This window comes from Pelmatolapia mariae, linkage group LG10_11 (genome assembly GCF_036321145.2).
Source record: "Pelmatolapia mariae isolate MD_Pm_ZW linkage group LG10_11, Pm_UMD_F_2, whole genome shotgun sequence".
Classification (NCBI taxonomy): domain Eukaryota; kingdom Metazoa; phylum Chordata; class Actinopteri; order Cichliformes; family Cichlidae; genus Pelmatolapia; species Pelmatolapia mariae.
This window is the reverse complement of record NC_086236.1, coordinates 9816740-9839626: the sequence shown is the minus strand read 5'-3', so window position 1 is coordinate 9839626 and position 22887 is coordinate 9816740. Positions and strand designations below refer to the sequence as shown.

At 39.8% G+C, this 22887-nt stretch overlaps 3 protein-coding genes across 4 annotated transcripts in view; 1 reads left to right on the top strand and 2 right to left on the bottom strand.

The window, feature by feature from the left end:
- Positions 1 to 2571: 2571 nt before the first annotated feature.
- On the bottom strand, positions 2572 to 3594 carry kcnj15 (potassium inwardly rectifying channel subfamily J member 15). The gene has a single exon (XM_063488418.1). It carries the CDS (start codon positions 3592 to 3594, stop codon positions 2572 to 2574), a length of 1023 nt encoding a protein of 340 aa, XP_063344488.1.
- A 9592-nt stretch (positions 3595 to 13186) lies between these two features.
- smg8 (SMG8 nonsense mediated mRNA decay factor) lies at positions 13187 to 20180 on the bottom strand. Its single transcript, XM_063485328.1, has 5 exons — positions 19471 to 20180; positions 17369 to 18266; positions 17076 to 17221; positions 15786 to 16667; positions 13187 to 14424 (listed from the first exon to the last, which is right to left on the bottom strand). Exons 1-5 carry the CDS (start codon positions 20092 to 20094, stop codon positions 14212 to 14214), a joined length of 2763 nt encoding a protein of 920 aa, XP_063341398.1. The 5' UTR covers positions 20095 to 20180; the 3' UTR covers positions 13187 to 14211.
- A 2469-nt stretch (positions 20181 to 22649) lies between these two features.
- The window catches only part of ppm1e (protein phosphatase, Mg2+/Mn2+ dependent, 1E), a 64713-nt gene continuing 64475 nt past the window's right edge, over positions 22650 to 22887 (top strand). Inside the window, exon 1 of one of the 2 annotated variants that reach the window (XM_063485330.1) lies at positions 22650 to 22776. The gene's annotated coding sequence lies outside the window, so the exon portion shown is untranslated. Of the gene's footprint in view, positions 22796 to 22887 lie in introns of both variants that reach the window. The other variant, XM_063485329.1, reaches the window with a different exon arrangement.

Genomic DNA, 22887 nt, shown 5'->3' with positions numbered 1-22887 from the left:
TGCCAGATACACTGTAGAGCCCATATTTATGTTTTTGAGCCAATAATAACTTAAACTGATGTGTCACCATAATGATATAAATTCACTTCTGCAGCAGGTGTCAGCGAGAGAGATGGTGCACAGCAGTAGGATTCAAAGATTTGTACCAAAGCAGGCACATTTACTGTGGTAAACGGACTAGTATTGATACACCACTCAACCCATTTTTATACTACAAGCCAGATTCACACTCACTTACATCCCTTTATTTGAGCCATTTTAAAATCTGAAAATCTTCTGGGGGTCACCCTGCCCTAAATATAAAAGTAAATTTTTCTTTGGTATTGTATTGGTTTAATTTTTTTTAATTTCCTGGACGGCTACATGTAGTACCTTCACAGGCCACTAGGACCACACTTTGAAAATCACTGCTTTATTCTATGTATCTTTGCCTGGTATGCTTAGAATGAGTGGATCAGTCTAAATTGTGGCACCAATATCCAGCTCAGTCACTTTCATTGTATCTGGTCTCACAGGAAGGTCTGATCAGCCCAGTGCTGAATGCCTGTTAGGAGGGCCTACATTCATAGAACACGAGTTATATTCAATAACTACTGTTTTGTGAAACCATTTCTCAATGCTTGCAAAATTTCTAAACAGAGTTGTAAATGTCTTCTGAATTTTAAAAACATCTGTTATGTGTAACAACAATTTTAAAAAATAAAACTTGAAACAAGCAATTATCAATTGATGGTTACGTAAAAAGCTTATCATATGAGAGTCCTCGTGGTTTTCCACTAAAAAAATCGTTTGGATCTACTGCTGTTCAGATGAAATGCACAAACACTGTGAGCTGTTTGTGTGTCATCACTAGTCCTGCAAGTGAAAACTCTTGCCATTATCTTTAGGGGGCTCTGCAGGAAATTTTTTAATCACAAGTGAACAATCTGGGATATTTTACATCTTTACACCTCGCTTTTTGGGAGCGATTAGAAAGCAAGCTGTAAAGTGTGATGTTTAGAGAAATATTTTGACAGGACTACTTGAGCACTGTTTTTTCCATCTCAACTAAGCTAAGCAATGGCTTATTCTAGCTTCATATTTAAGTACAGATCAGAAAGAAGTATCAGTTACTTCATCTAAATCTTAATAATAAAATAATTCTCCAAAACATGTCTTTAAATACTAAACTCTTACTTTATCGGTGTATAACTTAACATTCTATTCATTCTAAAAAGGTCTTCAAAAGCATTTATAAAGAGACCCATTCATTGTTGGTCAAGTTACTTGAAAAAAGTAATCAGTAACTAATTACTGATTACTTCCCCAAAAGTAATCCCATTACTTTACAGATTACTTATTTTCAAAAGTAATTAGTTACTTAGTTACTTTTAAAAACATGATTTACAACCTGAATAGGTGATAAAGCGATAGATCTTTCAGACCAATTCTACTTTCTGCCTAATCCATCATATAAAATGTAATCAAATGAAAAAGTCTCTTTTTAAAACTTGTTTTATTAGTTTTAATCTTTTAACTTTATGCATCAAGCAAACATTAAATTATATGCAACATTCTCTGACTGGAAGAAATTTGTTTAACATTTAAACCTATTTTCTGCACAATCCTGCACATAAAATAAAATAGGTTTTTGTGTTTACACTCAGTCTTTCAAATAGATGCAAGTAAAACACAGCAGAAAATAAATAAAATCAAAGACTAGCGGTCCAGTTGCTCTATTTTCACCTGTATAGCAGGAGTGGGGTAGGCGGAGGTTTGCCCTGGTGCAGGTGTGCCGCAGCGGTCAGTGGAAGAATCCGCGAGTTTGTCTGTGAATTTCCCATTCCGTGGTAGCGTACTCGGTACTTGCTCGGAAGTTAAGGGGGTTTTTTGCTGTAAAAAGAAGTTTTATTCCCACGTAGTGAACAGCCGACGCTAATGTTTTTGTCACTTTTTACGAAATCAAACTCAAAGTAAGGTCAGTACTTCCACGCTTTAAATGCTGCACGGTCATACTCTCTCCCGCACTCGTTATATTATCCATTCTTGATCTGCACACAGCTGTTGCCACGAACGTCGCACTCGCTTACATCATTGTCATGAGACACTCACAAAAGAATCACGGTTTTAGTAACGCAGTAACGCAGCGTGCTTATGGGAAAGTAACGGTAATCTAATTACCTTTTTTGCAATAGTAATCCCTTACTTTACTCGTTACTTGAAAAAAGTAATCGGATTACAGTTACTTGTAACGCGTTATTGCCCATCTCTGCTCCCATTATTAAAACCCAAATGAAAGAATCATACAAGGCTGTTAGCCCTTCATTCTGGTACATTTAATTAATTTAATTTGAATATTGATACAAAAAAACATCATAATGATTAAACGAATAAACAGAATTTTACAGTGAACATATGTCAGGTTTCTAGTCTTCTTAAAAGTGTACTTTACAGTTTGAAGCACTGTTTAAACATCACTTTTATATGATTCAAAATAAACGTTTTACGTGTTTAAATCAAAGGTCATAGCTGTAAGGGACATTAACACAGTGGCTGAGCCTCAGGTCGATTAATAGTAATTATTAAGATCCTCTATTCCTCCCTGAAGTCCCTCTCGAGTTTCAGCTTTTCTGAACTGTCGCTGTGGAAGTCTGGATCACTGCTCTTTTGCACCTTGTCAAAAAAGTTGAAGTCTGCCACAAAGCGTCCACTGGGGGTGCTATACAGCACAGGTTTGAACTCATAACCCCACAGGATCTCGTCAGGGATGTAGGAGGTACGTCTCTGACACGTGGCTGCCGTCGACTCCATGGTGGCATTGAGGGTGATGAGCAACTCAAACCTACGCGTTTTCAGGTTTTCTGCCGTCAGTCCTGCCAGCGGGCTGTGCTGGTCTAGGACGTGATAGAAGGTGAGAGGGAGGATAAGGAAGGGGCACTCGCCACCGGAGTCCATGTTGAAATCAACAGAGCTCTGATGGACTTGCGTCTTCTCGCCCTCCTCAGTCGCGTAGGGTTGAAGGAGCTTTCCTGTTAGCTGGCACTGGATCAGGAGGCTCTTCCTCATGTTGGCCACCCTCACCATCAGACACAGCTTTCCTTGGTGCTTGCAGATCACCGCCACCTGGCTGAACTTGATGGTCTCCGCTCGCTTCTTGGGTCTAGCTAGTTTGGCCAGAAAGGCACCGGTAACGAAGATCTCAGCCAGTCCAGTGATGACAAGCTGAGCCACCAGAGTAAAGATGGCCAGAGGGCATTCTTCAGAGATGTAACGAAAACCATAACCAATGGTGGTCTGTGACTCTAGAGAGAAGAGGAAGGCTCCAGTGAGCGTTTCCACGTTCATCAGGCATGGAGTGTGGGTAGAATTTAAATCTGGCTCAAAGTCTCCGTTGCCCATTCCAATGAAGTAAAAGATGACCCCAAAGATGAACCAGGTCATGACAAAGGTGGAGGCAAATAAGGTGAGTTTGTAGCGCCACTTCATGTCCACCACAGTCGTCCAAATGTCGTGCAGGTACAGCTTGACCATGCCCTCCACGTTATCGATCCTTACCATGTTGTGCCCATCCTTGGACACAATCCTTCGCTGGAAATCTTTATTCCCTTTAGCCATGGTGCTCTGGGTCAATTCAAACGGAAGGTCACTTCTGCAGTTTTAGTTTGGCATTGCCAATTGAAGGTCTGGCAAAAGAGATAAAAGATATTAATATCTCACTTTGAGCTGTAGCACCAGTCAAATCAGTGGAGATGGCAACCAATTCAAGGGCTTTTACTTATTTATACTATTTTCTGTAATGTGGGAAAAAAAACTGAAGGCTTGTTAAAGTAGCCGGGTTGTCTTGACCTCTTGCCCTAACCTGCCTCATGAAAGTGGCACCTAGAACAGCTTTGAGTTAACAGGTGAGTCTTACTCCCCAGTTACAAAACCCTAAAGACCAGTTGGCAACCATCTAACATCTACCATTCACAAGGGAAAATGTGTATTCCTTAACCAGCTAGCAAGTGGTTGCTAGAGGTTTCTGGTAGTCACCATTAGTGCCCCATTCACGCAAGCCTTTGGACCTTTCAGTGATACTCTGGCAACCTGGTTGCTAGGCAAAAGTGTGTTCTCTGACAAGCTAGAGAGTGGTTGCTGTAAAATCCTGAAGGGGTATTCAATACTCTTTTGTTTGCGAGGAGATTGCCACAGTTACCCATAATTAGCACGAAAGACACCGACTTGTCTGCAAAAAGATGCTGAGCAGTAGTAAAACTGGAAATAGAGAATGTTTTCCTTCAAAGTAAAAAGTTGTGCCTTTTTAGATGCAATGGCTGCAGCAGTATGCACAAGGAAATTCGAGTGGAGCAAAACCCAACTGAAATAATTTTTCAGTTCAGTTTTATTGAGATTTAGAGGGAGTATCATAGCAATCTGATGGTCGCTTATGTGCTTGAACTTGATGATAGGGTGTACAGAGGTGTTATCAAAGCAACTGTAAAGATTTTGAGACATTATGGATATAATTTTTTATGAGCTATACTTTACCAATTGTGTTATCACTGACAGTATATAAAAGGTTGACATAGCTTCCAGGTCTGAAAAGCGAGGCCAATGTAAAGTCTGCTTGTATTGAAGTCTATGATAGAACGGTTCTATCTTCTAGTTGTTTTATGGCCTTAGCAAACACTTTCTTAATGAGTTTATGGCCTCTGTCGGTACTTCTAAGTTTTGCTAAAAATAACACAGTGTTCCTTCTGTACAGGTCACCAGGTTTTGACTGGAACTGATTAAACAACAAATATCCATTTATGATTTAAACATTTAATATTTTAAGTATCATCTAACATAAAACTCCAAAAGAATTTATCCCTTCACTGTGTTCTGTTGATATAGTTAGGGCACGCATTCGATACTATCTAGTTGTGGTACAGCCAGTAAGTACATTTGGTAAAGTACTTGTAAGTATAATTGAGGTACTTTAATTTTAATTTCATGCTACTTAACACCCTAACTTTACTGCAGATAAAATAAAATTGATCTGCAAGCCTATGTTTGGAGTTATAGTAAAATAACACAAATATGAAATGTAAATAATTAACCGCTAAAGGTGAAGCCATTTATTTCAAGCTTTTATCCAAAAAAAGTTTGGCTTAGTATCTGAAATTTTTAATGTAATAAGTTTCAAGTTACGCATCTTTAAATTTCTATTTATTAACTTGATTTGAACTTACTCAGAAATAAGATAATTAGATATATGTAACTTTTAAGTAATTCATCACCTTTTATCTTTTTATTTTTAATTTAATAATCAAAATGACTTTTTTAACAGTAAAATAGTAACCAGATAGCTTTTTTTCAGTTTCCTGAGTCCCAGCTAAGCTAAGCTATGTGTAGCATATAGATATGAAACTCACAGCTTTTTACCCAAGTCTAAGCAAATATAGCATAGATAGTTTATGTTCCAGATTCTATAAGAATCTTATGTGTTGATTTTAATATTTTTTCTTGTTTGTTTTTTTACGTTTAGATAGAGATAGGTAACTGTTTCTCCGCTATGCTAACTATCTATTTAGCATTCAAATAAGAAGCTGTTATCAGTCCTAATTCTAGGCAAAAAGAATCAGGGACAGAATTATAGTCATTTGCTTCTTAAAAAATAATTTGCTGGCAAAGAACTGACTTGGATCATTGATCACATCTAGTTTTTTTTTAATTCAGAAGAAAATGTAAAGATAACTTTTTTCATTGTGAGCCACATACAGCCCACTTTGACTGGACCAGGCTACTCTATATCAGTGTAAAGATGTTTAACTGCACAACTAATCCCTGAGATAGTATATTAATATAAGGAAAAGAAGTGCAATGTCAGTAGTATATCATAGTTTTTGTCCAGAATGTAATGATAACACAACGTTTTTGTTAATTCACAGTGCTTTTTTTTTTTTTTTTTTTACTGTAGTAATTCAAGGATGAAGAAAAAAGGAAGTGTTCTGTTATTTCATCTATTATATAATTTATTTGGTGCAATATGGATGGCCATGGGGATGATCTTTATCAGAAGCGAAAGCTGTAAAACTATAAAAATATAGTTAAAAGTCAAAAGATTACCCCCTCCTTCACAGTTTTAATACCATCAAATGGGCCAGATTGGTCCTGTTGTTTGAAACCTTTGTCCTAAAAGATATTTTTAATCTATATAAGTATAAATTAGGGAAAAGAATAGCCGACTGAAGTGGAAAAAGTCACGTAACAATAGCAGATGAACCTAATCAAGTCATAAATGAAGTAGATCTATCAATGGATGTTGTATTAAGAGTCAAAGGTAAACAGATTGTGAAGACTGGTTTTAATTTAACTACTTTAAAGCTGAAAGCTAGTCTGAGTAGAGGTCAGTCTCAATGGGAAAATTACATAATTAATCATTAAGGAAGTGTTAGATATTTAAAACCGTCTCATGACTGTAAAAATGACAGAGTAGCTGTGAAATATAGGAGAATATAATAAAAACCCTCCAGTTCCTCAAAAATATACAGTTTTACATTAATTAATGGACTCAGTTAGTCTCATAAGGCAAAGCATGTAAAAACCCTGGTATGCTCTTTCAAAGTTAAGCATAATTTGTATTCACAGTAGAGTACAATACAACAATGTGACAAAATAATCATTTAATGAATGGAATACATATATATTTTTAAAAACCCCACATGATGTATAATAATATGCTGCTATTACAGAGTACTGCTAGACAAGGTTGAAAGTTAACTTGGTAGTAAACCATTACAGAAGCCAGAGAACACCTGCCATAACTTTAAATAATCATTAATTACTTGATAAATCTGTATTTTACTCACATCCTTTTGCCTTGCCTTGTTGAATAGTCCCAGATATTTGCTTTCACTTGTCTCTGACACAATCTGCAAGATGAAGCTGCCCGAGAACATATAGTTCAGTGTCTTCTTTCGCCTATTGTGCCCACCTGTGAGATCTGAACTTTGGCACAGTGGTATTCAGTGGTACAACAGAAATGGGAGACAATGCTTGGCTGTTAGCTGTGATCTGAATGTGGGCTGGCTTTTCCGTTCCCCCTCGCCCGCCTCCTCTACCTGTCCGCAGGTAAGGACAACATTCAAGTTTGTTTTGCTGCTTTTATATGTTGTTGCTTTACACACATGCCCAGATTTACTGCTCGCAGAACTTCTCTGAAGGACATTTTCAGTTAAAACGAATAAAAGGTGGTCTGTCCAAATCCAGCCCTCGGGCTGTAACTGAAAATAAATAGTGCTAAGGAAATGTACATGCACAGATTTGCTTGAGTGAAGACAGAAATATTTAGGAAAAGGTTGAATTCAAAGCAGTAAAGGTGGTAAAAACAAAAAGTACTGAAAGGAGTTAAAGTGCAACTGATGCACAAGTCTTTTTTAAAGTTGGTGTTAAAGTGAAGTCAAAACTACTTTTAAATGAGCCAAATCAATAGTAAACTACAACAACTGAAATTTAAGATGACAAAAGGAGATGAAATTTGACACCAAATCAGCTTGTGTTATAACAGTGCAGAAAGCTTCATGTCAAAATACTGCAAACAGTTAATAATAAGTAACTGTCAAATAAGTAATACTCTTGTCAAAGTGAAAACTGTTGTACATTGTTGTCACTTTATTAACCCAATGCCGCATCCTTTGTAGTGCAACACAAAAACAAATCCAACTGTTACAAATGTTTGCACCTGTTGAGTCAGTAAACCTTTAAACATGTCAGCCTGGGATGGATTAGTGCCCCCTTGTGGACATTTTTCTAACATAAAAATGAGTTTTAACTTTTTTCCCTTCACAAATGTATATGTAAATATATATACAAACTTATATATTTTAGACTTAGGCTGCAGTTCCACTGGTGGCCATTTGAGACAGAATCAAATAGTAAGTGAATTTCTATAGACTGTAAAAGATCTCCAGCTTGTTACTCTTACAGTATAATACTCATAATAAAAGTACAACAACAGTAATGTTAGTTAATGATTTGGCAGGTACAATGGCTTTTTTGTGTTTTCCATAAAAGTCATTTCAGTGACTCATCGTCAGGTGTCTGCTGCACATTTTAACATCAGTACATTCAAAGCAGCAGAGCTAATGTCTGCACTACAGCACTGACTTGTAATTTATAATCAAGCATGAAAGACATTTTAGAAAAAACACTTTTAAAAAGTGCAATGCTGAAACCTCTGAGTCAGTTAAGTTGGTTTGTCCAACACCTCACACTGTCAATGGTTATGGAAAGTAAATGTTGGATGTCTCAGCATCTAGTTGCAATTCCTGATCAGATATACATGTCTGACATACATACAACTGATATAGAACTTAAACTTAAAAAAAAAAAAAAAAAAAAGACTCAAAATTGAAACCATAATCTGAAATGTCAACATGTGGATGCAAAAATCGTTTTCATCCAATTTATCTAAAAGTCTGTAAAAAATGTTTTTGACCCTCAAGAAATTTAAATCCTTTTAAAGGTAAACATACTGCGATAGATTCAATTAGTATGCCATAGTGGAATTTTATTTATTGTAGCACATGCTCATGGTCAGTTATTTATCTGTTTATTTTATATTTCTCAATAAATGGGAGCCTGAATTCATGCCATAGACTGTATATAAAAGATGGCATCTGTGACGTCACGCACTCAGCATTCAAGCTGAGCGTTTTCACGTTTGCAGTCTTACCTTATTGACTTTGGGGATATGTTGTTAAGTTAGTGACTTGTCAGTCACTAGGTAGGAGATGTGCTATTTTGAGATTTTGTAAAAATGTTTTCATCATAATTTACTAAACAAACATCATACTGTACTCAATAAGGACCCAAAACTAATGATTGAGATCATAAACTCATCACATTCGAGTTTAATGAGGTCACAGAGTGAGGGAGTCAAAGGAACATTTTCCTATAGACTTTAGATATGTCCCACTTCCTAAGCTGTGTCCTTCGGAGGCCACAACTGAAGGCCGATTACGTCCAGTGTTGGGGAGTAATACATGTACTGGCGTTACATATTTAAAATACAAAAATGAGTAACTGTATTCCGTTACAGTTACCATTTAAAAGGGTGGTATTCAGAATGCAGTTACTTTGTTGAAATAAATGGATTACACGGCGGTCTTTTCCTGTTTCATATGTTAGGCTATGCCCTATCTATTTTTGGTAATTCCACGCCGGTGGAAACCAAACAAAACACGCATTAAGAGGCTCTAGTGCCTGGGTCTCAATCTCACGGCCCATGTCACCCCTAGTTGCGGCCCGCATAATGACGTGAAGAAATTTTTTTTTTTTAATTATTCAAAAAATTATTTAATATGAAGGCTATAGGCAGAGTGTTACAGACATAGCCCTAAAGAATGTAGCCTCATGGGCAGTGTAGTCTGTGCTGCAGGGAGAATGGACTACTATACCCGCTATGTGTCTGTGAGCGTGAGGGAGGGAGAAAAAGGAGAGTGGCAAAGTAAGAGATGTTACCGAGCAGAAACGGGAGATGGAAGCATGTAAATATAATAATAACCACTGCAGCCAAAAAGAGTGCCTGACGAGCCCAGTTGTAAGTAAGCTATTAAGACTCAACTGTACACTGTGTTCGTGTTTTCCTCCAAAATAATAAGTTCCTTTGGAGCAGCCTTTCAACGCCTCTCTCTGTCTCTCGCTAGCAAAGTTGACCCAGACAACAAAGTAAAGCTAGTTTTCGGCTATGAGCCCGACATGAACCCGACGTATTAGCCAGAGGTCCCTTTACTACGGTTTGGAGCCGCGGACCTGTTTTATATACGCACGGAATCGTTTTCTATACGAGATGACTGCAAAAAGTGCAGCCTTACCTAATGTCAACCTACTGTTACTCATTTTATATTAAGATTTAAAAATCTAGTTGCTATTGGTATGGCTAATAACCTTCAGTAAAAGTAATAAATCACACAGCAATAGTACATTCATGTAGTTGTAAAAAGCATGATAATATATTAAGTAATCCAAAGTATTCAGAATACGTTACTCTCATTGAGTAACGTAACGGAATACATTACAAAATACATTTTGGGGCATGTATTCTGTAATCTGTAGTGGAATACATTTTAAAAGTAACCTTCCCAACACTGATTATGTCACAGTCAGGCGACGAAGGCTGTCCCAATACAAAGGCTACTCCAGATGCGACTGACAAATGTGTCCTTCATTTCCCCAAATTTCCCGCAGTCTTTTCACTTCTATCTTTTATATACAGTCTATGTGCTCCATGTACCAAGTCTTGTTTTTATGGATCAAAATGTTTTGTAAATATTCTTCACTTCCACTAAATTCGACCAGCTGTGATGGACCAACTGTTCTCATACTCATATGGCAAAAGGAGAAGACATCAGAAAAACTGTGGATGCTTCTTTAAGTTTTAGGATTGAGGGACCACATCACTAGTCTGGTTAACTGAGCTAAAGGAAACCAGACTTATGCTGTTTAGGCATGACATGAATCAAAAGCACAATACTCACAGGCCTGACTCTACATCAGGGGTAGGCAACTCCAGGCCTCGAGTGCCGGTGTCCTGGAGGTTTTAGATGTGTCCATGATCCATCACAGCTGATTTAAAGGGCTAAATGGCTCCTCAGCATTTCCTGAAGTTCTCCAGAGGGCTGGTAATGAACTAATCATTTGATTCAGGTGTGTTAACCCAGGGTGCGATCTAAAACCTGCAGGACACCGGCACTCGAGGCCTGGAGTTGCCTACCCCTGCTCTACATCAAAAGAAAAGTTCAGGTGGCTAACTTTGTTATGACCTAATAGCCAATCAAAATTCAAGCAGGTGAAGTGTGAGTTAAAAAGTGAGACAGCAGAAGGTCAGAGAAAGTCCTGGAAGGTTGTTAGGTGTCGGTTAAAGAGAGAAAAAGTAAAATTGTGTTTAGTTTCAATTGATGTGTTATCAGTGAGATGAGTTTAAAAGGTACTCTTAAAAGTAGCAAAAAAATTTAAGAGTCACTTGAAATGTAAAAATCTGTTAATGTGTCAGTGAATGTAAAATTTAACTGAACTGAAGTGGTCAGATTTGAGTGTTCCCTTGAGTCTTTATGACCTTGAATCAGTGTCTTTGGCTTTGTTATTAACCTCCCTGTTAGTGTGCACATTCCTGAAGGTTATGTGTGAGAGCTAGATCGCCCATTAACTTCCTGGTTCTCTGTTATCCAAGAGAAAATCTGAGAATCAGAGTGTGTTAAAATGCAGATGAGGTTCCCACACACAAAGAATACTGTTTTTAACCTCTCATCTGCATGCACCTGCATTCTTTCTGTGAAGTTTAAGTACAGAAATATTGTCAGAAACACTCAGAAACAAATGTAAAACTGTCTTTAAGAAGCTTTTTTTTACTGCTACTTCTATGTCCACCAGACTACAGCATGATGCCCTAAAGGGTAATGAGATCATTTTCAGAGGTTGTGTCATGATTACTGGGAAAAGAAAAAAGAAAATTCTAAGTACTAATTAACAAACCTGTTTTTGTACTTTTGTCCGAGTGTCTGGGAGTGATTTAAATTAAACCACTTGAAACATTTAAAAGGTATTCTGACAACTACCAACTCACAAAAATATAAAATGTGTTAAAGGACACAAACTATGCACTGATTTTTGTGAACAATCAGAAGCCGAGTGGTCTGATTATACTAGTGTGCTGTCTCTGTTTTTATGCACATCGTGTTTTCTTTTTGTAAAGTTTGAACTGTGTCAGACAAATGTAATGGAAAAAACATAGTTAAAAGTATAAAGAAACGTATATCGAAGAAAATTATGGATTTGACGTCCTAAATTCTTCTGTAAGATGAAGCACATAATTTGTCCAAGTCGCTTTTTTTTATGAGTGTGGGAACCTGCAGTTAAGTGAAAATATGACCCAAAGAATCCAGCTCCATCTAGTGGACGTAAAGTGTACTGCTATTCATGAAACCAAACACAACCTACCTGGAAAATTAAGCTTCTCTTCTAAAGATGTTAGTCTTAGTGGTATTCCTGACATGATCTATCATATCAGTAGTGTGCAAAAGTCTCATTTCTTTCTATTTTGCTTCTGTGGAGACAGACTTTCTCATGAATTTAATACTCTTTACCTCTTGAAAGCCAGCTAGGAATCATCTTTGAAGCTCTTTTCTGAGCTTTCTGTCAGGTTTCTGTTATATTTCAGACCTGCTTAAACAAAATGAAGTATCAGAAGTTAGTGAGGGTGGTCTCTGCCTATGCAGCTAACCTTGGAAAAACCCAGAAACTATTCTAATGTTGTGATCTAATGCACTTCCCTTTGACATAATACTTTGGTGTCAAAACTCATTAAGGGTTCAGAGAGGTTATCAAATGTCATTTTTATGAGGGAAAGTGTTAAAATGTTCCATATCTCGGCATGGTGTGCACTGTGTCCTTAAAGAATTTGAAGAAATGGGAAAAGTGGAGGACCAAAAAAAGAAGTGGCAAGCTTAAAATGAACAGTGTCTGAAAGTTGTGTTCTTTTGAAACAGGAAAAAAAATCCAACAAAGACCTCACACAGGACCTGAGAGATGCACCTGGCCCTTCAGCTGATCCATCAACTGTTCACTGAAGCCTCATCAGAAATGGTCTCAGTGGAAGGGTGGCTGTCAAGAAGCCATTCCTAAGAAAGGGAAACAGGGAAAGTCTGAGGTATGCCAATTTACACAAGAGCTGGACTGAAAATCAGCAGCAACAGCTCTGATGGAGTGATGAATCCGTTCATCCATTTATTCTCTTCTGCTTATCCTTTCCAGGGTCGCCGGGGGGGGGGCTGGAGAAGCCAACAAAAGGCAGCCAAAATCCAAAGAAGAGCTTTGAATGTCCTTCAAGAAGCCTGGAGAACTATTCCTGAAAACTGTTTAAAGAAATTATAGGAAAGCTTCCCTAAGAAAGTTCAGGCTGTGTCGAAGAATAAATGTGGTCATTACAAACACTGACGTTCAATCTTAGAATTTAGACAGATTCTGTTTTACCTTATATAATGTAATTCCTTTAAAATGTTTTCACCTCTTTTCCTGGTGAATTATAAAGAAGTTACAGGTGACTCAAGAAGTTCTGTTTTGACAGCAAAAGAGGAAATTAATACTTCTCAAAGTGTAACTGAGTATTTTTTTTGCACTTGCTTTCTTAACATCTACAACACTGAGGAAAAAAAATCACCTTCAATAACATGAAACAGAATGTCCGAGTCGCTTTTATTCACACAGAAAAAACGTCTTTCAGTTCAGTTCGAGTGTATTAAATTTTTGTTTGTGAGCAATAGTGTGTGTTGTGATATCTTTACAAACTGAAACAAAATAAACATAAGTTCAGACGTACACAGTCGACTTTAGTCTCTGCTCTAATGAGAGCTTCACTGTTTGACAAGTGACAGGAAAATTTACATCATTATTAAAGCCTGCCAGCGTGAATGTGCAGGTACTGGAAATTTAGCTTAACTTAGCTGCAAACAGCTACCACAGGATCCATGCCCCCTCATGTTAAGTTTGAAGGAAGTTTTTCCTGGTGCTATTATTGTGCTCAAGCTTCAAATGTGAAGATTAATGTCACTGCAACATTGATCTGTCTTCTGGGGAGCAAAAAAAAAAAAAAGTGAAAAGTTATATTAAATCACTTCTCAAACTTTTTTCTAGCACATCCTTGTGCACAAGCCAATAAAACTCACATTTTGCAATTTTTATTTACTGATAAAAATATAAAATAATCCAAGTCTTAATTTAAAGGCTTTTTTTTCTCTGCTTAAATGTGCCTCACAGTCTGAGAACTAGTGGTCCAAATCTGTAGGTGTACAAAGCTGTTGTCACATATTCAATTGAGACAGATCAAATTATTTTTCACACTTGGGAAATAGCCCACTTCAAGCACATCTGACCTGCTGGAAACTTTCTCTGTGGATTTGGTGAGGAAACAGCCCGACCACACCAGCGTTTGCGTCTGCACTGACAGAGGTAAATGCAACACAGTATTGCATGAAGGGATTTGACACTAAACATGGTTTAGAGAGCAGCTAATACGGTCTCACATACACCAGAGCATGTGTGCAAATGCTTATCTGTGGAGACCATGCACGTCCACATGTCATTTAATTGAAATCCAGAGTAAAAGATGTCAACAAAAAAGGAAATATTTGCAGTGTCTGCAAATATACAGAATGTACAGAAACAACACTGGGAGGGTTTGCGAAGGTGGAGTCCTGAATAAAACCTTAAGGGTTATTGTTGTGGAGAGGTGGCGGTGGTGGCTTTCAGGATGCCTCGCAGCACCTTGTAGTTGTTGAGGGGCTGGTTCTCTTTGGGGGGGTAACAGGGACCACGCTCTGTGGCGTACGAATAAGGAAACCGCAGCACCCAAAGGCCATCAGATGGCAACGATATTTCAGTCTGCTCTGGGTGGAAGATCGGACAGGGAGGAGGGCCTGGCTGTACCTGAAATCACAGCAGAGGACAAAAGACGATGTTATTCAGTGCTGAACCCTATAAATTTAGCCACACAACTGAAAATCTAGGCTTCAAGATTGTCACTAACAGGTTACAGGTGGATACTGGGGTAGTGGAGGGGTTCAAACAGGAGGCAGCAATGCAGAGATGGGAAATTTTGCTGCTTTTTTGGTCAAGAATGAGGCATGTAGTGACCAAAAGAGTAAAGTTGTTTATTCACTTGAGTGTCTGGGCTTGGAGTAGAGCTGTGTCAAAAGAAACCAGCTGAGGTGGTTTAGGCATCTGCTTAGGGTGCCTCCTAACTGGGAGGAAACCCTGATGCAGACCCAGAACTTACTAAGATCTTGGCTGGGAAAGCCAAGGATCACCCTGTAGAAAGTGGAAAGTAAAGCTGAGGGCGCCTGGAATGACCTGTTTGGCCTACTGCATCTGCAGCCTGACCTCAGATAAGAGCAGGATGGATGGATGAGGCAGTTTAGTGTATGATGCAGAGCAGCTTGAGTTGCCTTTATTAATCATTTGGCAGACTTCACTCCTTTTTGTTATATATATGCACCATATATGTGTTAAATGGCAACAGAATCTCATACTACATCCAAGTCTGAAGGTTTGTCTTTGTTAAAACTGTGACATCGTCATTTTAGTTTTCATACCTGCCTAAATAGTGACATGCTGCAGATATCTTAACCTTTTCTTTGCACATTTTGTGATACACTCCTGTTGTTGAACAATGAACTGAACAGTGCAATAGGTTCTCGCTTGGTTTGGGTCTTTAAGGGAAACCCCAGTCACCCTTCAAAGGAAACTAATTTCCACCCCTTGTATCTGCGACCTCATTTTTTTCTGTCTCTACCCAGCGCTCGCAACTATAGGTTACACTCAGCTCTCTCTAGACTACAATGGACCGGCAGAGCTCCAATCCGTCTGTTAATCTAATGCTTCCCTCATTTGGGAATAAGACCCTGAGACACTTAAACTCCTCCACTTTTCGTGGCAATTTGTCCCCGACTTAGATCGCACACTCCAACCCTTTCCAGCTGAGAAAAAAAAGATTAAAAGTTTAGCTTTGAACTGTAACTTTAGCTTTTACAGAGTCCCAAACATAGAGATCATGGACATATTGCTGAAAGAATTAGTTGACTCACTGAAAACAGACAGAAAATGAATCCCCCTTTTTAAAAGAGTTTTTGTTTACATCGCTGAAAAATCAGACTGGTGGTTGGAAAAAACAAACCTTTGCTATAGGAGCAAAAGCATCTGAGAAAGTAAACAGTAGATAAGAGACCACTAAATCATCATCAGGTGCACCCCTGTTTGGAGATGACTTGGAGTCTCCTCCTGCTGCTTACCTGTGGGTTGAGGGTAACCTCCAGCGGGGCGTCAGGCACTACAACAAAAAGGCGAGCCAACTGGGCGAAGTGGGGCTTCAGGCCACGGCCCTGGGAGGGAGAAGGGATGTACAGCGGCATGTCGGTGTTTAGCACCCTGGTGGCAGGATCTTTAGCACCCCCCGGCCCCAGCACCTTCACTACTTTATCAGGCCCACAGCTGATGAAGCGTCTCCCCCTGCCGTCTTCATACTCGAACCCCACAAAGATGCGAGCCATGTCTTCCCTCCTGCGACTCCTACCGAGCCCACCGGTGCTGCCTCGCTTTCCCACAAGGGTCTTGTTGGGGGCTGGCCACGAGGACGTGCCTCCGTCCAAAGGCTCCGTTAGTCCTGTATCTTCCTCCGATCGGGAGCGAATCACCAAGTCCCACGGCAAGAGGAATGAGGAGCCAGGGAGGAAACCTGGCTGCTCCAGGCCCGTGTGGCAGTTATACGACTTTGCTGGGCCAAGTTTCACCAGTGACCAGCTGGAGAATTTAGGGAGGAGACCTTTAGGGCAGCCAGAGTGCATCATTCCAGGAAGGTACTCCACAGTGGAAGGCTGCCGGTCAACAAGGCTCGGCCTCTTTTGCTGGACTTGTGTTTCGGCTCCGTCTCCGTCCCCGTAGGGCCCCAGGCTGTCTGTAGACTGGCCTAGACTGAGAGCCAGGCTAAGGCTGGTGTCTCCAGGCGTGTGGCTCTGGGCAGTGCTGGGCTCCTTCAACCTCTCTGCATCACCCGATCCTGAAGCCTCACAGGGGTTTCTCTGAGCCTGGTTTGCCGGGGCCGGGTCAGGAGTGCTGGGCTGGAACACTGGAAACTCAATCCTCTCCAGCTTCCCACAACATTTCTCCTCCAGGATCTACTCAGGAAAAAGACAGTTAAAGGGCAAATACTTGTGAGTGATTACATGTTGTATTTTAGATATACAATTTAAAAACACAGTGTTTTTATAATGACACGAGAAAACTGAACAATGTGGAGGGATAATCTCGTAGCAATGAACCATAAATCTGCAACTGGATGGCATTTCTGTTTTTGCTTCACTCTCGTGGCTCTTACAGGCATTTTTGACAATTTTCAATAAGAAAATCTCTAAAAGCGCACAGTGTACTACCTGAGCTGATAATGGAGCTGTTATCAGCTACAGAGTGAGATATTTCCCTCAAAATTTTGTGTCTTTCACAGCCGTATGTAGAAACACTGACAGAGCAGAGAGCCTGTGACCCTCTGTGGTCCTCAGCAGGACCCATGTGGAGTAAATCCTGACCTGGTAGAAGTCGTAATTTGCTGCCTGGATATCAAAAGGATCCTCACGGGGAGCTTGTTTCCGTCCACAGTTACAGGAGCTGGTGGAGCGCCCCCTACTGTTGTGATTCATGATTGGTGGGTTGTGATCCATGTCAGGCTTCTCTCCTGTGGAATTAAGTGTCAAATTTCACACTTTTGGCTTTTATTTTATTTCAGTGTTAGAGCTACAACAATTATGTGAAATAGTCAATGAAAAAAAGTGCATTAAAGGGGCCCTCCTCAAACTTGTGCCGAGGAAGATGATGCGCTCACCTGGCTGAGGCAGCAGGTGGAACTTGTGAACACAGTGCTGGTCAGTCAGACTTCGCTCCTCACACAGCTGGTGTCCGTTGCTCCAAAAGTTGTAGCAGTCCTCGTGAAGCTGCAAAGCGTAGCGTTGGAAAGCCACTCCTCGAGCGTGCTGGCTGTACACCCGCAGAGCGTGAGCCAACTGGTTTTTATGGACCGTGGTGGTGTAGTTATGGGGGAGGTTGGACTGGTAGGCGCTGTGAGCCAGAGGCAGCGCTTTTTGGCACCTGTTCTCAGAGAACTTTGTGTCAGCGTCAAGAAAACCCTCCAAAACCTTCACCTGGCTTTGCACTTTTGTGGCAAGCTCAGCCATTTCTTCATCTGTGTTTTTGATGAGGACTTGGTGGAGTCTGGAGGCGACCTGGACCCATTTGGTGTAGGTCGGCAGCTCAAAGTGCGAAGGCTGCGGGTTGCGGCCGACGCTGTCATCAAAACCTTTTTTGGTGAGCACCAGGTCGACATGCTGCCAGAGGAATTCCTTTAAGCTGCAGTCCACCAGCTGACTGCCTATCGATATGCTGCCTGAGTCTCCGCTGCTGCTGGGGTGCCGAGCTGAATGCCGCATCTGCTGATAGCGCCTCGGCCCCGACACGGGCACGGAGGAGTCCTGCTCAGACAACATGCAGTTGGACCGCAGCTGACCGAGTAATGCACCTAAGGGGTCCTCATCTAGTGCTGGGATCACGTACACAAATGCTTGGTTGGCGGGCACCGTGAACAAGCAGTTGCTACTCTGGTTGGTGAGAACTCGGCTTTTACGGAAGATGCGATAAATCTGATCTTCCAAGGCGTGTTGAAGCCTCCGCCTGGGGGAGTGCTTCTTCGGTTTGTCAGGATTTGACTCTAAGCCGTTTGCAGAAACCTTTAGAATAACAAACAAAGACAATGTCATTTGTATTCATATGGCTGCCCTGAGTTCTTATATGGCGTGAGCATTTATTAAAGAAAAATTTGACAGTTTCTGAAACATTTTTGCAAAACTTCCTATGGACTTGAACTGTCATAATTTTACTCAAAGTCCAAATTCTGTGTTAAAAGAAAAAATAAAACAGTGCCATCAAAACATATTGACCTGATTTTCTGGTTTTTTTGCATGTTTGTCACACTTAAATGTTTCAGATCAAACAAATGGTTTTATAATTGGTCATTAGATGACTCAAGTAAAGACAAAATGCAGTTCTTAAATCATGATTTCAGTTATTAAGGGAAACGTAATTCTTCCCCTTGTTGAATCGTGAATTAACTGCAATTAGCCACATTTTCAGCCACACTCAGGCTGAATTACTGCCAGACCAGAACCAGTCTGACAAAAAAAATAAGCAGGCTAAAAGATCTCAAAAAGCAACATGTTATGCCACAATCTAAAGAAACAGCTGAGAAACAAAGTCATTGACAGCTATCTGTCTGAAAAGAGTTAAAAAGCCATTTCTAAGGCTTTGGGACTCCTGGGGGGACTTCCCAGGCATGAATCTACCAAAATGAATCCAAGAACACATCAGTGAATCTTCCAGCAGGTCCCAAAAGAACCCAGAACAACAACTAAAGAACTGCAGGCCTCACTTACCTCAGTTAAGGTCAGAGTTAATGATTCAACAGTAGGAAAGAGACTGGGCAAAAATAGCATTCATGGAGGGGTTCAAAGGAGAAAAACACTGCTGAACAATGAAAAAAAAAAAAAAAAAGACTCATTGCCAGTTATCATAAATGCTTGATTGCAGTTCTTGCTGCAAAGGTTTGCACATTAGTTATTAGGTTTGGGGAGCAATTCCTTTATCACACAAGGCCTATGTAGGTTTGGATAACTTTTTTCCCCTTATAAATGAAATCATAACTTTAAAACGGCATTTTGTGTCAACTCGGGTTATCTTTATCTAATGTTCATTTTTTAAATGATCTGAAGCATGTAAGTGTGACAAATATGCCAAAACCACCCCCAAAGAAATCAGGAAAGGGGAAAAGACTTTTTCACAGCACTGTAACTATATTAAAATATATATCAATATTTCAGTTTTAATATAAAGTGCATATATAAATGAGAGCGAATAAGGACTTGTTAGAGAGCAGACCTTCAGAGTGACGTTCATCTGGAAGACGAAGAGGAGCCGTGGAGGGCAGGGCCGGCAGTTCAGCTTCCACTCTTTAGATACCGGGGAGTCTTTGATGGCAGCCCGGATCAGAGGCAGAACCTTCTGCCGCAGAGCGTCCAGAGCTCGGAAGAGCCGGTCATAGGTCACGTCGAAGGTCTGGTTGGGGTGGACGAGCAACAGGACGTGACACACGGAGAACATGTAGAGCAGGTGGAGGCAGTGCTGCCGCTCCAGGCCCTTCCAGAAGTCGTGGGCGTCCGAGTGTCCGTTCCCGGTGTCCAGAGACAGGCAGGCCCGCAGCAGCTGTCGGCTGTCGCATACGGAGGAGAGCAGGAGGTACAGCACCCGGTTCTCCTGGTTGTAAAAAGCCTGGATGTGGCTGCTAGGCGTGCCGCCGTCCTCCGGTCCGCCGAACATCGAGAAAAGGTGTTTGTCCGCCAGTGTGTTGATCAGAGATTCCTTCAGCGCGCCGGGCTGCATGTTGCTCTTACCGAAAATACCGACCACACACAGCCCCTCTTCCCGGTAAGCAGCGTCCTCTAAGAGCTCCGCTTGTAGTAGATCCCCCACACTGACGGGACGAGCCATGTTTGCTTCCTTCATGTTGAAAACCAGGGGAATGAAAACAACCCCGGACTCTTTTCCCCTATCATTTCCGGTTTCTTGTACTAAAATGTCCGAGTCAGTGCAGCATTAGCTTTAACGTTCCTCTTCCCAAAATTTAAACCACTGTGTCTGGCACAGAGTTATTAAATTGTGTTTTTATTTTATTTTATTTGTTCGGTTTCAGCTATTGTCCTAGGATGGGAGCATAGCAGGAAGAAGACGTTCCACTAAAAAGGAGCTGCTAAAGAAAGAAGAAGACAGTAGTTTAGGTTTTCTTTATCATCGTACGGGTGCTCTTTGTAGGATCCTAAGACTTAAGAAGCCAAATAGAAAATAGACATCCCAGTCTTATTAAACATTCACCGCAAACTCTCCTAGTGCTGTTAGTGACCAAAGACTAAATTTAAAAAAAATTTGATAATAACAAGATGTGCTTTCAGTTGTTTTTGTTTCCTTTTTTCTCATTTTTGTTTCAAATTAATTACTATTTTCCATTAACTAAACAGTTTTCTTTGTGTTTTTTTATTTTCATACTTGGTTTTAGTGTTATTTTTTAGTTTTAGTTAATTATAATAACCTTAATTGACATAAATATTAATTCAGATGTAAAAAAAAATAATCAATAAATAAAAGTAAAGCAAAACCATACTGTCAAAATATAAACCGTAGGAATGATGTGAGACTGAAATTTTAATTTGTAAAAAAAAATACAAATTAAAAAAATTAAACTGCCTATTTTAAGTAGTTAACATAAACAATCATTAAAGTTTTGTTTTAAGTTTTTTCTTAAGTAAGTCTCATGTTTTAGCTCTGCTTTTGTTTTGCATTTAACTGTTAATATCTTTAAGCGACAGCAGCTGTCACATAAATGCAATGTGGTTTTTTCTCGTACTGAAATTTTGATGTTTTTTGTTTACTTTGGAAAAATGTGTTTTTAGTGTTATAAATGATGAGTGGATTGACCTAAAATACACTTTCAGCTGAAATAAATGAAATAAAATATATTACTGATACTCGCTTCCTTTTTTCTCCTGACATATTCATTAATGTTCTGTTTTTTGTTCTACTCGAATTGATCAATTTTATATACATATATATATATATATATATATATATATATATATATATATATATATATATATATATATATATATATATATATATATATATATATATATATATATATATATATATATATATATATATATGACAGCTGTGTAATTATCTGGATATACACTCATGGCCACTTTATTAAGCACACTCTGCAAGTATTGATTTGAACGCCCCTTTCGCCTTCAGACCTGCCTTAATTCTTCATGAATATGAATCAAGCTAATGTAGGCTGCAAAATATACTGTGTAGAGATGTGTGTGTTTGTGTTCTGTGTATGGCTGGGTGTGTTGTGACATTGAGGTTATACCTGCAATTTGTGATCATGTACATCACTTCTGACCGTTATAACATTTCTCCTAAGCTCTGTAAGCTGCTATTCTCTCCATGGAAATGTACTCTGTAAGTAAATTAATCCAAAATGATCCCTGAGAGGGAAATCATCTGGGAATTCCGGACTTTAGCCAGATGTGTGCTCATGGGGAAGGGAAATAAAGTAAGTAGACAAGTATTAGTTATTTAAGACTTGTGAATAAAACCCTTCGAAACAGTTTGTTCAAATCCAGATTAAAAAAAACTAAGTCATAACTCCTGTTTGAGGTATCAGTGTTTAGTAATATACATGCTCTTATCAGTCCTGTTATTTTCTTTATCAAGTGGATATATACAGTACATCGTTTCAGTCTCTAGCCAGGGCTAACACAGAAAGACAGACAACCAGTCACATTCACATTCATACCTATTAGAACAACCAGTTAACCTAACCTCACTAACTGCATGTCTTTGGACTGTGGGAGAAAGGCGGAGTACCCGGAGAGAACCCCCACACACAGAAACTCCACACAGACGGGCCCCGGCCAGATGGTGGATCCAAACCCCAGGACATTCTTGCTGTGTGCGGAGTGCAGAGTGCTAATGACGACGCCATCGTGCTCTCCTCAAAATATATTAATAATTCTGTAAATTGAAACATAGTCATAGTACTGTTCCCAAAAATACTGCAAGAATACTACAACTTAAGAAAAAGTTATATTTAAAAAAGCACTAAAACTAACTCACAATAATAGTAATTTAAATGAAAACACATAAATACTACTACATTTAAATAGTATAAAGTTCTCTGTATAAGCTGTATTAAAGTGTATAAGCTGTAATAAAGTGCTCTGTGTGTGTGTATATATATATGTAGTGAATCCATTCTGACTGTGATATGTTAGTACTTGTTGTACTCGAGTTAAATATCTGAATCCCTTCCTCCACTCGTGTTTACTTTAAACACCTATCACCTTCATCGTGATGGCATGTCTTCAGAAAGGTCTCGGGACGTCAGGAGGCAACGTTGCGTGCGCGCTCGCGACCCCGCTTTGGCGTCGTCTCTCTGACGTCACCGCCCTCTGATCATCCGAAATCCCTGATAACACGGCGCGCGCTCCCGGTCGGCTCTGAATGGGGGCTCAGTCCAGCTTGTGACAGCTCGTCCTGTAGTGTAACCGTAGACGCCACGGTCCGTTCATCCAGTCGGGTCCGCTGCTTTCAGACGCGCCGGTAGTCCACGGCCCTGCTCCTCCGGTAGTACACATTTATTCAGGTAGTATGGTACTGCACTGTCAGTCCAACTAGTTCGGTTAGTGTACTGACTCTTCTCTTCTTAGCCCGGCAAGTTAGTATACTGACGGGCGG

What these genes read in the sequence shown, in the direction of transcription:
- smg8 (XM_063485328.1), bottom strand. Translation starts at nt 20,094, where the DNA reads ATGAAGGAAGCAAACATGGCTCGTCCCGTCAGTGTGGGGGATCTACTA. An exon ending in AGATGAACGTCACTCTGAAG is followed by an intron (nt 18,267 to 19,470) that starts GTCTGCTCTCTA and finishes GTTATTCTAAAG; the next exon opens with GTTTCTGCAAACGGCTTAGA. An exon ending in CCACCTGCTGCCTCAGCCAG is followed by an intron (nt 17,222 to 17,368) that starts GTGAGCGCATCA and finishes TTAATTCCACAG; the next exon opens with GAGAGAAGCCTGACATGGAT.
- kcnj15 (XM_063488418.1), bottom strand. Translation starts at nt 3,594, where the DNA reads ATGGCTAAAGGGAATAAAGATTTCCAGCGAAGGATTGTGTCCAAGGAT.